Source organism: Punica granatum, chromosome 8, assembly GCF_007655135.1.
Source record: "Punica granatum isolate Tunisia-2019 chromosome 8, ASM765513v2, whole genome shotgun sequence".
In the NCBI taxonomy this organism is placed as follows: Eukaryota; Viridiplantae; Streptophyta; class Magnoliopsida; order Myrtales; family Lythraceae; genus Punica; species Punica granatum.
In genome coordinates, this window is record NC_045134.1 from 870,498 (window position 1) to 885,610 (window position 15,113).

The following is a 15,113-nucleotide window of genomic DNA, read 5'->3' on the forward strand; positions in this document are numbered from 1 at the left end:
ACAAAATAAATATATTTCTTTTTTCACTTCCAATATTCAAATTTATTATCCATTTGGTACCCAAAGAGAAGAAAGCTTAGAAAAAGTGGGCCCTTTTTTTTCTATGTAATAAAATTAAATTTTTATTTGAGTAAAATGACAAATTAGTCCTCTGAATATGCACGTTAGATTAAATCTGATCTTAGTAAATTTTTTACATCAAATTAAACCTTAAAAGATTAAGTGCACATCAAATCCGACCTCAAGAAATTTTTTACATCAAATTGAACTTTAAAAAATTAAGTGTACATCAAATTAAACCTTAAGAAATTAAATGTCCATCAAATTCATTCTCAATAAATTTTTTACATCAAATTGAACATTAAAAGATTAAGTGTACTTCAAATCCGATATTCCTTTAGAATACCGTCAAAAAATGAATGAAAAAATCCGATCTGACATTCAACAGCTGGTGTGATATTATTTGATTGTTTTCTTTCATTTTTTTATTATTTTCCATTTATGTCCAACTTAAAAAGTATTTCATACAGTTCTCTCACTTTTCAGTCTGATGCGAAAAAAACTTCCTCCTCTCGACGCATCCTCCTCAATTACTGATGCTCTCGACATAGACTTATCAATCACTATCACTGTAATCTCTTCGTCACCCTTTCTCTCATTGCCTTTGCCTCTCTATGTTTTGTCATGCATGATTATATCGTGTGTCCCTACGAGCATAGAGGGTTAGAGGTGTGGCGGAAAAGCGCGAGTGCAAGACACGTGTCGACAAGTCGAGTTAGCCACGTAGAACTGCTGGGTCTATAAGTGTAGAGTAGGCTTGGTTTCTTCCTGTGAGTAAATAAATAAACAAAATAAATATATTTCTTTTTCACTTCAAATACTCAAATTTATCCATTCGGCACCCAAAGAGAAGAAAAGCAGAGAAAAAGTGGGGCCTTTTCTTTTCGATGTAATAAAATTAAATTTTTATTTCGATTGGTTATAGGAAAAGGCGGCAGTGTCTCTGGGTAAAGTGGGACAGCTGGGTGCAAGGAAAGGTCAGCTTCTGCGCGGGCGGCTGCCGACATCATTGCCGGCCCTTCCCCCCTGACTGAACTGCCTCGTTCGCTTACACTGTAATTCTCACTAAACGACAAATCTCCTGTCAGCCATCAGATTCATATAAAGGAAAGGGGGACGGATGTTCCATTTCACCTGTGATTATTATATACCATCAATAACAGTATCTAATCTAATATTGGTTCTTGCTTGGATATTTTCCAGAATTTGGTTTCCTACCTTTCCCATTAATACCTTTTTTCCCCATCCCCTCCCTTTCTATATATATATATATATATATATTTAATCCGGAGTGTTCAGGTTTCGTTCGATTAATTTTCGGGACTCCGTGAATCTCCGGCGACGCACGGAGTGGGTAATCACGCCAAAAACGCTCCAATAACTTCAAAAGATTTCGAATCCGAAATCGAATGGATACTAAAACTCCTTCTTAATCACTATACCTCTCTCTGTAATTGTCCTAATGGATAACTATGACTACTGTCGTAACTATTATTAGCGGATGAAGGTGGGTAGAAAAGGAAAAGTAGCAAACAGTAATTACACAAGAATTTACTCAAAAAGGTAATAATTGCATGAATTTATTTTTTATTTGGATAATTATTAGAAAATCGTTTTCCTGCCTAGTCGGTTATACATATATTTTATTTCAAGGAAATAAAATTTCGAAGAATAAAATCATATGCGGTTAATCAGATGGTATATTTTGGTTTGTGAATATTCTTTGTACCAGGGGTGAATTGGTATGTGAATATTTGATATACGTACATGTACATGTGCATGTGTCGCTCCTACTAATATATATTTGATAGGTGAATGTTTGAGGATATCCTCTCGTGGATTTACAATGTGCTTAAAATGACCAAATAACCTCTAGCTCGTCGAGAGGTTTTCGACTAACCACCCGTGAAAGAATATTAAAAGTTTCAAATGATTTTCAAGAATATTAAAATTCGTATAGTCAATTATCAGATTTATTATATTTTTCAACATCGTTTCATATAATAATATTCAAAATAATCAAATAAGTATGGGGTGTTCCAAAAGCTAACATCATTTTCTATGAGTAAGATTGATGCATGGCAATTGCTCTATCAAAATGAGATATAGGGCTTACCCGGCCTATATGGTAGTTTATGTTCACGGTCTTGGACTTGCATATTAGTAAGAGATTAAGGGAAGCAACTTACATATTCGTCATCATTATGTAGATAAATTAGATTAGTGCGGTTATAGGAGGATTCGATATACAGCGAGCACCAGCAACATGAATGGAGAAGTGGTAATATTGAATGGCTGAATTTACACAAAATCAGTACAAGCACGAGTTCCACGCGCATACCTCCCGCTATTCTGTTCTATATATTTCTTAAGAGATTAAAAATAGTTGAAGCTAATTGGAAAATTTTGGGCATTCACCATCGGGTTCGCCTGCCGGTGGACTGGCAATTGCTGAAAAGGATAAAATTTAAAAATATTAACAGAAAAAAATATATATATCATCATATACTATTGATTTAGTAAACTGATTGATGATTAATATTTATTTATATAATATAATAATGGGAAGAGGCGCCAATAAAAGCAAAAACGTGTTGGTTCAGAAGACCGAGTTGGTCCACCCAAAAACCCCAACTCACCACTTCACTACCTTCCAAATATTCACTCGTCCCTTCCTGAACTTGCGTGCACCGGGTTCACCACGAGACCTCGCCCTCTATGAATCGGGCTTTCATGATCCCGGCGCACGGAGAAGGATACGGGCGTACAGCTCTTCCTCTCTACTTTCTCTCTCTAGGCAGATTCATCGCCCCAGTTCCAGTTGGGTTGGGGCTATATACAGCCATGGCTTTTGCCATTATAGATAATACAGACAAAAAAAAAACCCTCCCAAAATCTTCCCACCAAACCTTCCCCACGAAATTTCCGAGGGAAACCCAAACACGACATCCATCCCAAATCCAAATCCAAATCCAAATCCAAATCCAATCCCGATGTACAAGGAAACGCCCCCGCCATCATGGCCCGAGTCGAACCGCCCCCGGACAGGCTGGTCCCGGTTTGAGGACAAGCTCTTTGAGCAAGCTCTGGTGGTCTTCCCCGAGGAGCTCCCCGACCGCTGGCGGAGGATCGCCGGAGAGCTTCCCGGTAGGTCGCCCGTGGAGGTGAGGGAGCACTATGAAGCCCTTGTCCATGATGTCTCCGAGATCGACTCCGGCCGGGTCGAGCTGCCCAGCTACGCCGACGAGTCGGCGGAAGGCGGCTTAGCAGAGGGCTGGGACCCCGCGGGTCAGATCTCCTTCGGTTCAAAGCCCAAGCATGGCGATGTTGAGCGGAAGAAGGGGACCCCGTGGACAGAGGAAGAACACAGGTACTTCGTCGTCCAAACATCTAACGTTTGCTCCCGTGATTCTGTTCTCGTTCCTGTTCTGGTTGTTTTGAAATAAGGGGCCATGAACGAAATTCGATACGGTTCGGTTGTTTCCTTTGGTTTGAGTGAATGCCCTGCTGATTTTGACTAAGCTGAAGAAACATAACATTTGAAAATTTACAAATCATAACTTGTAAGCTTTGAGCGCTCTGTATCCTTTCATATTCGAATGTTTGTCCAGGATTACGGCCTTTTCGCCTATTGTTCATTCGGATTCCAGCAGGCTTTTTCAAAAGTTGAAATCTTTCTGTGTTTTGAGCTACATCGGTGTCATTGGGTTAGAACCCTTTGCCTTGTTTCTTTCCTTATTAAAAGTTTGAGACTTTGCCATGTTGTGAGGTCCTTGATGATCACATTCGACATGTCCAATGATGTCTGTCTCTGAAAGGCTCTCTCTCGTGGATGAGAAGAAGGCTTCTGTCTTCAGCTTTGAATTTAGGAATCAGTCCATCATAGCTTTTTTCCAGCAATTGAGTAATCGCATAAACTGTCTTGACAGGTTATTCTTGGTTGGGCTCAAAAAGTACGGTAAGGGTGACTGGAGAAGCATTTCGAGGAATGTGGTTGTTACTAGAACCCCGACTCAGGTTGCTAGTCACGCCCAGAAATACTTCCTCCGGCAAACTTCTGGAAAGAAAGAGAGGAAGCGTTCGAGCATCCATGATATCACCACTGCTGATAGCAACCTAGTCTCTGCACCAGTGGATCAGAACTGGATTTCGGGCATGGGATCTCAAGGTCAGGAGCAGTTTCCCGCCCCGAACCAGCTGCCCGATCAAGGTCTGGGAGGGTCATTAGGGTACCAAAATTTTGGTCATTCCTTGTAAAGTTCAATTAAAAGCGCCATACCCGTTAAACCCGTTTCTTGTACATATAAAAGAAACGAATGGTTAGCTAGGACATGACTTAGAAACCTCATTCATGAATATCTGTCTCATCTATCTGTTCTAGGAAATTATAGTAGATGTTCAGAAAGATTAGGATTTTGGGGCCTGTGGAGTTAGAAATTGGTGTTATTGGTTGTTGTTATAGGAATCTCTTCTTACGGGTTCTAAATATAAGAACATAATTGCTCGGAAGTACAGTTTGGAAGATGTATTCGCGTAGGAACCATTCAATGAAATAGAATATTTATTCAAGTAAATCTGCATTCTTGCATATCGATTTCGACATTTGCTTTCATTTATCATCATATCAGTATGGAGAGGGAACTCGGAGAAACTGTGCGCTTTGCTGCATGTATTGTCGAAGTGCTTTTGCACTGGCAAAGAGCACAGAGGTTGCAGTGACCTTAATAATTCTGATCCAATGGATCTGTATACCTGTGCTTCTCCAGAATGCAAGACAAGTTTTCAATAACAAGTGAAAGCGTCGATCTGTTTGTAACTACATTCTAGTTTAATCTTCTATGAAAGACTGTCAGGAAATGAGAGTTTTTGTGCAATAGCTTGAGGGCAGGTAATGGAGTTTACAGGTGGATTTACTTAGTGGGGGCTCCGTCTGTCGTGAATTTTCCTCTTATTAGTTTCATAAAGTATTAAAAGTTGAAGTCTCATACCGAATGGAACGAGATTCTGATTCAAATTTGAGCGTTTGTACATGGTGTCTGACGTCGACGTCGATATGATGCAGCACCATCATCTGAGCTGTCTTGTTCTAATACAGAGACGATGACCAAACGCTCTATCTGCACGACGATGTTCAGAAATGACAAAGCAAGCACAATCCAAGACATTATTCCGTCGATGTTGGTATCTTCGTGTGTTCTCGAGAAGAAAAGGACCGCTAAGCATGGAAGTTTCTCATAGTTGCTGTAAACGAATTCTGAGCAAGGACTTGCAGGTGAAGACACGCCGACGAATCACATGCAACTCTGATAACAAAAACGCATCGGCCTAACTGCGAAGGGAGAATCAAAATAATTCTTTTAAGAAATCCAATGGGCCGTCATGAATGTTACATAATTTAGATACAAATAGAAAGCGCGCGTAAGAACTTTGGTTTATGACGAGGAGATCGATTCTGGGGCTTGTCGAATGGAATATCCCGAGACCACATCGAGGAAGGGAAGGATATTCATCGACACCGACGTGCGTGGTCGAGCTTTCTGGGCTTGATAGCCCAAGCCCAGTATGGACCCAAAGATACAGAGTTTTGGGCTGATGGGCTTCGTTATTGTTTTAGCACAGCCACGGAACATATAGATCAAATCAATCAGCTGGTAGGATTGGAAGTTGGAACATACATAACCGCGGAAGGGGGGAGAGAGAGAGAGGAGGAGCAGAGTCAGAGAGCATTGATACAATTGGAAGCCGAAGGAAAGCAGAGCTTCGTTTGGATTAGGGAGGAGCTTCCCAACTCTACACGATGTATCATCCGACCAGAGGCGGCGTGCGCGGTGGCCGCGATCGTAAGCTCGCTCTCTCTCTCTCTAGGCTAGAACTTCTTTCTCCATCCGTTGAGCTTAACGTTTTTATTATTCTCGAGGCGTTTTTGTTGGTTCCCAAATTGAGCTGCATCCTCCTCTGCTTCTTAGTTTGAATCTTGTGGTAGGAATTGGCTGCTAATCGTTTTCGTTGCTGAAATTGAAGATTATTATTATTATTATTATTATTATTATTATCTACACTTTCAAATTAGGGCTTCAATTTGTCATTTTGATTCTCTAAGTAATCTTGAGGAATCTGCTCTTTTTAAGTTGTTTTCAATAGAGAAATGTATTTTGGGCATCAGTTGCTTTGTTGAAACAGTGCTGTAAATAGAGAAACCCTAATCAGAGAAACCGAGTTGTCGTTGTTCCACCTGATTATGATGATGTCGATGATCAAGAATTCGCAAGAGGAAGACTTCATCCTTTTTTTCCCTGTTCTATTGAGTAAAAGAAGATACTCATCGTACTACGGCTTGGTATTACTTGAAATCATGCGAAGCATATGGTTATTATATGATTTGATGGCTTTTTTCATCTGACTCGTGATCTACTTTTGATGCTCAGAGTTCAGTTGGGAAGACGTGAAGGTTGACAAGCATAGGGAGAATTATCTCGGTCACAGTATCAGGGCCCCTGTTGGAAGATGGCAGAAAGGTAGGTCATGGAAATATATCATGTTCTCCGAGTCACAGTAATAGTGTCACTGCGATGGCCTTGTTCTTGTATCATCTGTAGGTTTTACAATGCCTGAACTATAAATTGCGCATGGTTATGGCTGAACTCTAAATTGAAGGAGTTAAAATGTATCTATAGTTTCTCGGACTGCCTGTTATATCTTTCTTTGTATTCATTCACAAGATAAAAATCTTTTTTTTTTCCCCAATGAAGCAGAAACATTTAAAGTTAATAAATAGAGATGACTGGACTGCAGTGATACCCCTGATGCATGATACTCTCTGGGGTAACTTGTGATCTATTTGGCTATGCCCCTATTAGAGCCAGTTACTGCTGAAATATCTGGAGTGGCTGTGAGAAGATAGTGCAGCTGTAATGTAACTGAAAACATGTGTTATTACTGTTTAGTCTTTAAAACAAAGACTGGTTCTTCTTGTGCTATCTGATATTGTCTGATGGGCGGTGTTGATCTTGTTAATATGAGCAGGAAAGGATTTGCACTGGTATGCCCGTGATAAAAGTGGTAATAGCTCAGATGCAGAGGCTGTAAAAGAAGAGATACGAAGAGTCAAGGAGCAAGAAGAGCAGGCTATGAGGGAGGCTCTCGGGTTAGCTCCTAAGCGTGCTCCCCGGCCTCAAGGCAATCGGCTGGATAAGCATGAGTTCAAGGAACTTGTGAAGCGAGGCTCAACTGCAGAGGATTTGGGTGGAGGACATGCTGAAGCAGCACATGTTCTTGGTCTTGGCCACTCGAGGTATCAATTACTCACAAATGACTAAATAAATAAATATTGAAAAGGCATGTGAGATTTTTATCTTGAGCAAAATTGTTTGCTTCATTCAACTTGTATGCAATTACCTGTTATGAGGTTCAAGAACATTTGTTTTGCTTTTTAACTGCTGAGTTTCTTGTCTTTTCCGACGTGTATGATTACTTTTAAATGGTGAGATGACATGAAATCCTTGCTTTGCTGCAGGCTCCCTCAACCTTGGGAAGAATCGAGTGCACTTGAATCCAGTGAGAAGGAAGCTTCATTTGACATGGCTAGCGTGGCAGCTCCTGAGGCATCAGGGAGAAAATCCGAGTCGGATGAGTCAGAGGATGAACGGGGCAGTAAGAAAAGGAGGCGAGAAGAGAAGAAAAGGGACAAGCATGAGAAGCGAGAAAAGAGGCATTCCCGAGATGCAGAAGACAAGAGGCAACGGAAACACAAAGAGAAGAGGAGACATGATTCAGACTGAAGACTTGTCCAATGCTACTGTGACGGTCACGTAGTATCGCAATTTCTTTGATGCAACGTTGTGATGCTGACTTTAGCTAAACTAGAAGGCTGCAAAGAGATGTCTTGAGCTTTCGTTTCATTCGATTTTATAAAATATGATCTGATGTGTATTCTAACTTCTTTATTGGTGGTGGTCGCTGCCGTGATCTATCATCAAAGAAGAATATTGCACTTTGATTGCGTACAAGTAATACCTCTCCTTATATATATATACTGCTCCCTAGATTGACTGTCCTTGAATTCTTAATGGAGCAGTGGGTGTTCTTCCATTATTGCGCGATCATATTCGTCTTTCTTGAAAGAATTTGGTGCGAACTGAACGAAGTTTCAATCAACCGAGGAAGAGCTAAACCCGAATGGGCTGGTTATGTCAGCCGGGAAATTCTGATTTAAAAAAAAAATCTAGGGGAAAATTGGAAATTTTTATCCTTCCTTTCATTTTGTTTTTCAGTTGTAAAGGAGATGCGGGATTTTTTTCCCTAAATAATAAGATGTATTGAAGTGAGAATCAAATTAATTTGAGTAAATTGATAAATTGGTCCTCAAAAAATACATGTTACATCAAATGTAATATTAAATTTTTTTTTACATTAAATTGAACCTTAAGAGATTCAGTATATATCAAATCCGACCTCAAGAAATTTTTTACATCAAATTGAACGTTGAGAGATTAAATGTACATTAAATCCGACATTCCTTCAGAATGTCGTTAAAAAATGGACGGAAAAATCTGATCTAGCATTCAACCGCTGATGTGGCATTGTTGATTGTTTTCATTCACTTTTTTTTATCATTCTCCACTTCTATATGACTTAAAAAAGTATTTCCTATAATTCCCTCACTTTTTAGTCGGAGGCGGGAAAAATTTCATCATCCCAGCGCGTCCTCCTCAATTGCTGGTGCTCTCGGAGAGAGTGGCGGAGAGATTATGGCGACTGCGATTGGCGAGTCTACGCTGATGGCACCATCGATTGAGAAGGACACGCCGAGAAGAAAAAGTTTTTTCCGCTTCCGACTGAAAAGTGAGGGAATTGTAGGAAATACTAAACCAGATAGAAATGAAAAAAAAAAAATCAAGTATTGCCACATAAGCTATTGAATATTGATCAGATTTTTCCATTCACTTTTAGACAATATTTTGATGGAAGGTCGGATTTAATAAACACGTAATTTCTCAATTTGATATAAAAAATTTAATATCCCAATGTCAGATTACATGCATTTTTAGAGGATCAATTTGTCAATTAATTTTCTGACCTCACCTCTGATAACGTAGGCTTTTGCTTGAACATGATGACAGAGGGAGGAGAAAGGCTTCTCTCTCTTTCTCTTGTCTTCCTAAGGAGGCTCCTCTCTCTCTCTCTTCCTTAGTAAACCCAACAAAAAAAAAGCAGTCTCAATTATTTCTGTCCCAAAGGAAAAAAAAAAGGGAAAGAAAAGAAAACACGACAGAAGGAAGAAGAATCCCTAGAAAAATCAGCCGATCATACTCCCGATCATCTCTGCGAGCGGCGGCCGCTGTTGAATTGGACGATCGGGTGTTGAAATCCGGAGCGGGTGTTCGCCTCCCATTCTCTCCGCTCGATTTGACTGGGTTGGAAGACAACGTCAGCTGAGCTTTAACTGTTGCGAGAATGGTGGCGGCAAATCGGGAGATGGTGGTCTACTGCTTCGACACTCTGGTCTCCCACTACAACAGCGAGGAAGCTCCGCCTCCCGCCTTCGATGCCGGCCAACAGTATCTCTCTCTCTCTCCACCCTCCCTGGGCCCTTCTCTATGTTTCCTGCATGCGAATGTGATGCTCTTGCTTCTGTAGTGTGTGTGGGTGCTGTAAAGTTTTGATTTTTCGAATGTGTTTAGATTGAGATGTGTCATCCCACGTGACCCAGATTTTATTTTGAAGCTAATTGCTTCAATTTGTGGAGCCGGACCCCGTGGTTCTTTGAGCTGGGTGGTGTTTGGTTTTTCAGCTTTGTGCCCTTTATTCTGTCAAATGGTACTACTTTCCGGGCTTAATTCAGTAGAATATTAATGCTTTGGAGCTATGAAAAGACTTTTCCAGTACGGTGTGTACACAATATGTTTCACTCGTTTCCACATGCGCTTTCTTGTAGAAGATTTCCTCATCGAATGTTGAGGGTCAGATGTTAGCAATAACCATGACATAAATTCTGGCATTGATTCGAATGAATTTCTTCCTTGAATTATGCTGACTTTACTGTTGGAAAGTTACTTTTTCATTTTCCCCATTTTCCGATATTCAACCAATCAAACTTCAATCGAACCACAGACAAGCATGTATGTTTCAAGGGATTATGGCGATCCCATTGTGTTCTGTCGATAGGGGGAAAGGGGGTAAAGAAAATGAAGTAATTGCAAGTTGGGAGCTTTTTTATTAAATGCTTGAAGTTGGATGTTGTTGAAAACCACTTGAGAGCGTTTTCATTGACTTTTCATGCTTCATAATTAATTGTCTGAATGTACCATACATTCCGCCAAGTTTCATGGGGAATTCTTGCATCTTTCTTCACACTAAGCTGGAAAGAGGTATCCCTGCCTTCAAGCATTTGTATTTTTATGGTGCTGAACCACAATGCATTCTTCAGCCCTCTGTTTGTGACTTGGAAGAAAGTGGTTAATGGTGGAGAGCCTCGCTTGCGTGGATGTATCGGAACTCTTGAAGCCCGCTGCTTAATAAATGGGTTCAGGGACTATGCTCTAACCAGGTAAACTTAAAGAAGGCTTCATGTTCTTTGAAATTATACCATTTTCCTGTACTCAATTTCTTTCACCGATCGATGGTTTTCTATGACCTTACATCTTGCACGTCATTGTGTGTTCCTGATCTTGCAGTGCTTTAAGGGACCGAAGATTTCCTCCCATACAGGCTAGGGAGCTGCCTACCCTAGAATGTACAGTATCCATTTTAACTGACTATGAAACTGCTAACAACTATCTCGATTGGGAGGTATGCTGCCACCTCTTTCCTTCTGTTGTGCTTATTAGAAATGGTGCTATGTAGTGCCGTTGTCATCCTCTGCAGTTATACTGTGGTCATATTATTTGTTGGTTTAAGGAACTTAAGAATGGAGAGTGCTTCATCACTTGATTTCCAATATGACATGGAATCATAGAATCAGTTCTGGAGCGTGTCCCTCATTCTTTGCGGTAGATTCTGTAAGTATATGTCCTCTTGATTTGTTTGAGTTTTCTTTCTTCAGGTAGGAAAGCACGGTATTATAATTGAGTTCACTGATCCTGACTATAGTACAAGGCGTAGTGCCACCTACTTACCTGAGGTGGCTGCTAATGAAGGTTCATCTCTGAATTATCCTCTACTGGCTTTAACCTATCTCACAGACAGAAAAATCTGCTTGAGCCTGTAATGAGGACATGATTAAATGAGGAGAATCATTTGTACGGTTTATATGCTCTGTCTACTCTGCCCAGGCACGTGCTCATAGTCTGTTGTGTGTGTGTTTTGGTTATGATTAATCACTTTTCCTGTGACTTGACTCAGGTGGTCAAATTGCCCACTCTTATGGTGGGCATCCAGTCACAGTCTCTTCCAGAGACCTTTTGTCATTTGAAGAGATGGATATCTTGATTGATAATATCTTTCCGTGCATTGCCCTCTATTATAAACTAACTTGTACATTGCTCATAGCTTTCACGTATCTCTCTCTTGCAATTTTTGTGAAAATAACCCATAGATAAGGAAGATCTTTCACATTATTGAAACCCTATTTACTGATCTTTTCCACCTCTCTCAGAAAAGAAATGAGCGTTGATTTTGATTCAAAGTTATTTAACTTACTGAAAATCCATTCAAAAGTCCGCTTAAATCTGCAGTGGGTAAGAATTGTACCAAAACAAAAGGGTTTGGCGTAGTTTTTCTTCTCAGTTCATCGAGCAGACTGATCACTCCTCATATGATTCGACTTTGTTTATAGGTTGGACTAAAGTGGAGGCTATTGACTCCCTGATGCGCAAAGCTGGCTATAATGGGACCATCACTGAGTTGCTCAGGAAGCGCATAAGACTGACCCGTTACCAGAGCACGATTTTCAGCATGCACTATAGTGAATACATCTCATATGTGAAGACCACCCGAGGCGCTGCCCCTTCTATTGCTGGGGCCAAGCCCGGGGCCCATTGATTTCGGCCCAAGCACCGCATGCATGCTAGCTCTGCGAAAAATCTGCAGCAGAGCTAAAGCTTGGTCCAAACCAAACATTTATTTAAACCAAGAAACAATTCATTTCGGCTGTTGTGACCTGTCCATATAATTCTTCAAATTCATCTGATTTTGAAGAAAATGAACCGCTCGAAACATTTCGTGTAGGCTGCAATTGGGCAATTGGAACATTGGTGGACAGTTGGGCCAGTGTTCTCTTTGAAGCTGTGCCACTGTATGACTCCTCTTCCATCACTCTTTAATTTTAAGTACTCGGTGGTGTGCTTGATTTACTTGGTGAATCGTCTCCCCTTCATTTCCTTAGTGACGTGGTTGGTTTTCAATCTCGAGCATCCTCAGGTTGCCACTCATGATTTTCGGGTGTATAACAATTTAGGGAGCTATGGAATCGTGTTAGTTTTCTTTCAGAATCATATGTTCTGTGGAAAATTAACTTTTCACATATCAAAAAGGAGGAAGAGCTTGCACATGAGATTATGATATGAGATTTTAAATGTAGTATAGATATGAAATTATGAGAATAATCGGGCATATATTTGAAGAATGTTCATTTAAATTTTTTTTTTGAATACGTAAGAATATAAATAATGAGAAACATTTAATTGTGGTTCATATAGTTTGGGAATGATGAGAAATATTTCTGGGTCTCGCAAGTTCCCTTTTCTAAAACAGCCCAGCGGTAGAAAACCACAGATGCCAATGGTGAATATCACGTGAACTTGACGAAAATGTGGCCCAAAAAAAGAAAAAGAAAAAAAAAAGACTTAGACGAATAATAGAGAGTTAATTATCCATATTTAAACTAATTATATTTTTTTAAGATCCAATTAATTACAAATAATAAAATATGCAAGTTTTTGTTGTGAATAATTACTTTGTGTAATGCGTGAGTGAAATGACTAGGGTAACGAGTTAATTCATCCGAGCCACAACTGCCTCATGTACAAGATACACTTATGTACTAATAGAGAGTCAAAATATGGACATTAACACTACTACTACCACTACCTGTCAATACTGTTAGATCACCTAACAAATTGTCTGAATGATGGATGTGACCATATTAGCGTGACCAACAACATTTGGCCAAAGAAAAGAAGGTCGGGTGTCGGGTTGAGTTATATCTTTGTGTTCCGAGCATGCAATGCGCTTTATCGTCACCCCCTTATTCCCTCGAATCACAGGGCAACTACCTGAGAAATAATTTAACATAACATGGCTTTAATTAGAATGCTCATAACTAACGATTAAGCCAGGTACTGGCCGGCGTAGATCAAGAGCAAGGTATGCACAGCTATTATTAGCTCACCATGCAGACTTTAGGGGTCAGGAGTAGCATCAGGCCTCATGCTCCAGAATACAAGTGCATCAACCCTTTCTCGGTTTGATTGATAGTCCTGGCTGATTCCCGCACTCGGATAATTCGTTCCAAGCTTGCCATGCAACTGAAGTTTCCCTTGGCCATAGGAAATATGGTCTCACCTCCTTCTTCGACATCCCATCTGCACAAGTGGCATGGCAGCTTAAATGATCATAAGGCTGAGGGGATATAAATGTGCCCAGTAGTTAATTTGGGATAAAAAGGTGTTTTGACAAGAGAGAAAGAGAGAGAGAGAAATCCATCGAATAATTTTTTTTCGAAAAATACGAGACATCTAAGTCATACAAGTAAAGAAATTTATTCATTGATAAGAAAAAGAAACAATTCCGACCTAGGATAATAAGCTCATGAGCTTGGTCTTACTTCACCGTCGAGAAAAGTCGATCCTCACAGAAGCATAATCATAGTTGCGACCCTCCGTCTACCGTTCATCGCATTGGAGACGTCGAGGAAGTAATCGTGATGAGATTCCTGCACCCCGTCTCCAGCTTCATATCGGACAACTTGGAGGCTTTCTCCATGTTCTGTAAATTGGCAAAATTGCTAATAATTAGGTAAACAGACATCCCAAGTATATGATCAAGCGGACATATATATATACACTCAGTGAAGGCATTTCTTTAACACGTATGATCAGCGTTGGTAGCACACCCATCCATGATATCCAGAATCACCCACACCACCGACCACTCAGAAACTCGAGCACCAAATTAAGAATTACTGTCTTAATTTATAGCATATGAACTAGCTGATTGACAAGCGATCGAGTTGCTTGACTTATGATGCCATTCAGCAGTACTTCAGCGGTTCTAGACGGCTGGTAGTGAAACGCCGCTAGCTAGGGAACGTGGCTTACCCACTGGAATGGAGGTAACTTTTGCAAAATTCTATTCTCGATCTCGCGGCTGATCATCATGATTTCCTTTGGTGTTTCGTTGGGGAGAGACCATATTATTTCTATGTAATGATATATATCTGAGTTTATTAAAAAATTAAAAGTTTTGTCGTAATTGAAAAAACTCCTCGATATATGCGGTCAAACTGTTCCAGTTCAATATACCCCATGCCTATAAATACAAGCCACAAAAACTTGGATGTCCACCGATGAAGTTGCTTTCTTTAACCATCGAGCCAAGCGATGAATGCCGAGATGAGGAACATCCGAAAGACAAGCCAAGGGATACCAGTTCCATATCAACCTATCGGACTCATATTACGAGATTATTGTTATTTGCATTTCTATGATTCTAGATTATATGTATTGTTTGCCCTTTGATTTCCATTATTAGGTGGTACTATTGATAAAATATGTAGTTTTTTAGCATACTTTTTTTTTCATATCTATATTTATTTGTATTCACATGTGTTAATTATCTATATTCGAACTGATAGAAACTGACGAAAAGCTATCACGCAACCCGCGGGTATCGAACAGTTATATTGATTGACAAGGCACGACAACTGAATGAATTGGTTTTTGGTTTAATTAATGTTTGGTTTGGCCCACTTAACCAAACAAATTCTTGGGCTGAAATCAATAAGCCCTGGGTTTGGGCTTGGGCTTGGGCTTGGGCTTGGGCTCCCTCCATTTCCTCTTGTCTCTGTGTGTGTGTGTCTGTGTTAGTTTTTCGAATTATTACTGGGAAATTTCTTT

General features: G+C 40.1%; 3 protein-coding genes across 3 annotated transcripts; all 3 read left to right on the top strand.

Moving 5' to 3' along the window:
- The first annotated feature begins 2,919 nt into the window (after nt 1-2,919).
- On the top strand, nt 2,920-4,634 carry LOC116188267 (transcription factor DIVARICATA-like). The gene is made up of 2 exons (XM_031517510.1): nt 2,920-3,430; nt 3,990-4,634. Exons 1-2 carry the CDS (start codon nt 3,054-3,056, stop codon nt 4,315-4,317), a joined length of 705 nt encoding a protein of 234 aa, XP_031373370.1. The 5' UTR covers nt 2,920-3,053; the 3' UTR covers nt 4,318-4,634.
- A 1,089-nt stretch (nt 4,635-5,723) lies between these two features.
- LOC116188268 (multiple myeloma tumor-associated protein 2 homolog) lies at nt 5,724-8,126 on the top strand. The gene is made up of 4 exons (XM_031517511.1): nt 5,724-5,900; nt 6,486-6,575; nt 7,084-7,351; nt 7,574-8,126. Exons 1-4 carry the CDS (start codon nt 5,858-5,860, stop codon nt 7,836-7,838), a joined length of 666 nt encoding a protein of 221 aa, XP_031373371.1. The 5' UTR covers nt 5,724-5,857; the 3' UTR covers nt 7,839-8,126.
- A 1,106-nt stretch (nt 8,127-9,232) lies between these two features.
- Nucleotides 9,233-12,352, top strand: LOC116188421 (uncharacterized protein At2g38710). Its single transcript, XM_031517770.1, has 5 exons — nt 9,233-9,617; nt 10,487-10,606; nt 10,734-10,848; nt 11,102-11,195; nt 11,834-12,352. Exons 1-5 carry the CDS (start codon nt 9,514-9,516, stop codon nt 12,037-12,039), a joined length of 639 nt encoding a protein of 212 aa, XP_031373630.1. The 5' UTR covers nt 9,233-9,513; the 3' UTR covers nt 12,040-12,352.
- Nucleotides 12,353-15,113: the final 2,761 nt, after the last annotated feature.

What these genes read in the sequence shown, in the direction of transcription:
- LOC116188421 (XM_031517770.1), top strand. Translation starts at nt 9,514, where the DNA reads ATGGTGGCGGCAAATCGGGAGATGGTGGTCTACTGCTTCGACACTCTG. An exon ending in ACAACTATCTCGATTGGGAG is followed by an intron (nt 10,849 to 11,101) that starts GTATGCTGCCAC and finishes TTCTTTCTTCAG; the next exon opens with GTAGGAAAGCACGGTATTAT. An exon ending in TGAGGTGGCTGCTAATGAAG is followed by an intron (nt 11,196 to 11,833) that starts GTTCATCTCTGA and finishes CTTTGTTTATAG; the next exon opens with GTTGGACTAAAGTGGAGGCT.
- LOC116188268 (XM_031517511.1), top strand. Translation starts at nt 5,858, where the DNA reads ATGTATCATCCGACCAGAGGCGGCGTGCGCGGTGGCCGCGATC. An exon ending in CGTGCGCGGTGGCCGCGATC is followed by an intron (nt 5,901 to 6,485) that starts GTAAGCTCGCTC and finishes TTTGATGCTCAG; the next exon opens with AGTTCAGTTGGGAAGACGTG. An exon ending in TGTTGGAAGATGGCAGAAAG is followed by an intron (nt 6,576 to 7,083) that starts GTAGGTCATGGA and finishes TAATATGAGCAG; the next exon opens with GAAAGGATTTGCACTGGTAT.
- LOC116188267 (XM_031517510.1), top strand. Translation starts at nt 3,054, where the DNA reads ATGTACAAGGAAACGCCCCCGCCATCATGGCCCGAGTCGAACCGCCCC. An exon ending in TGGACAGAGGAAGAACACAG is followed by an intron (nt 3,431 to 3,989) that starts GTACTTCGTCGT and finishes CTGTCTTGACAG; the next exon opens with GTTATTCTTGGTTGGGCTCA.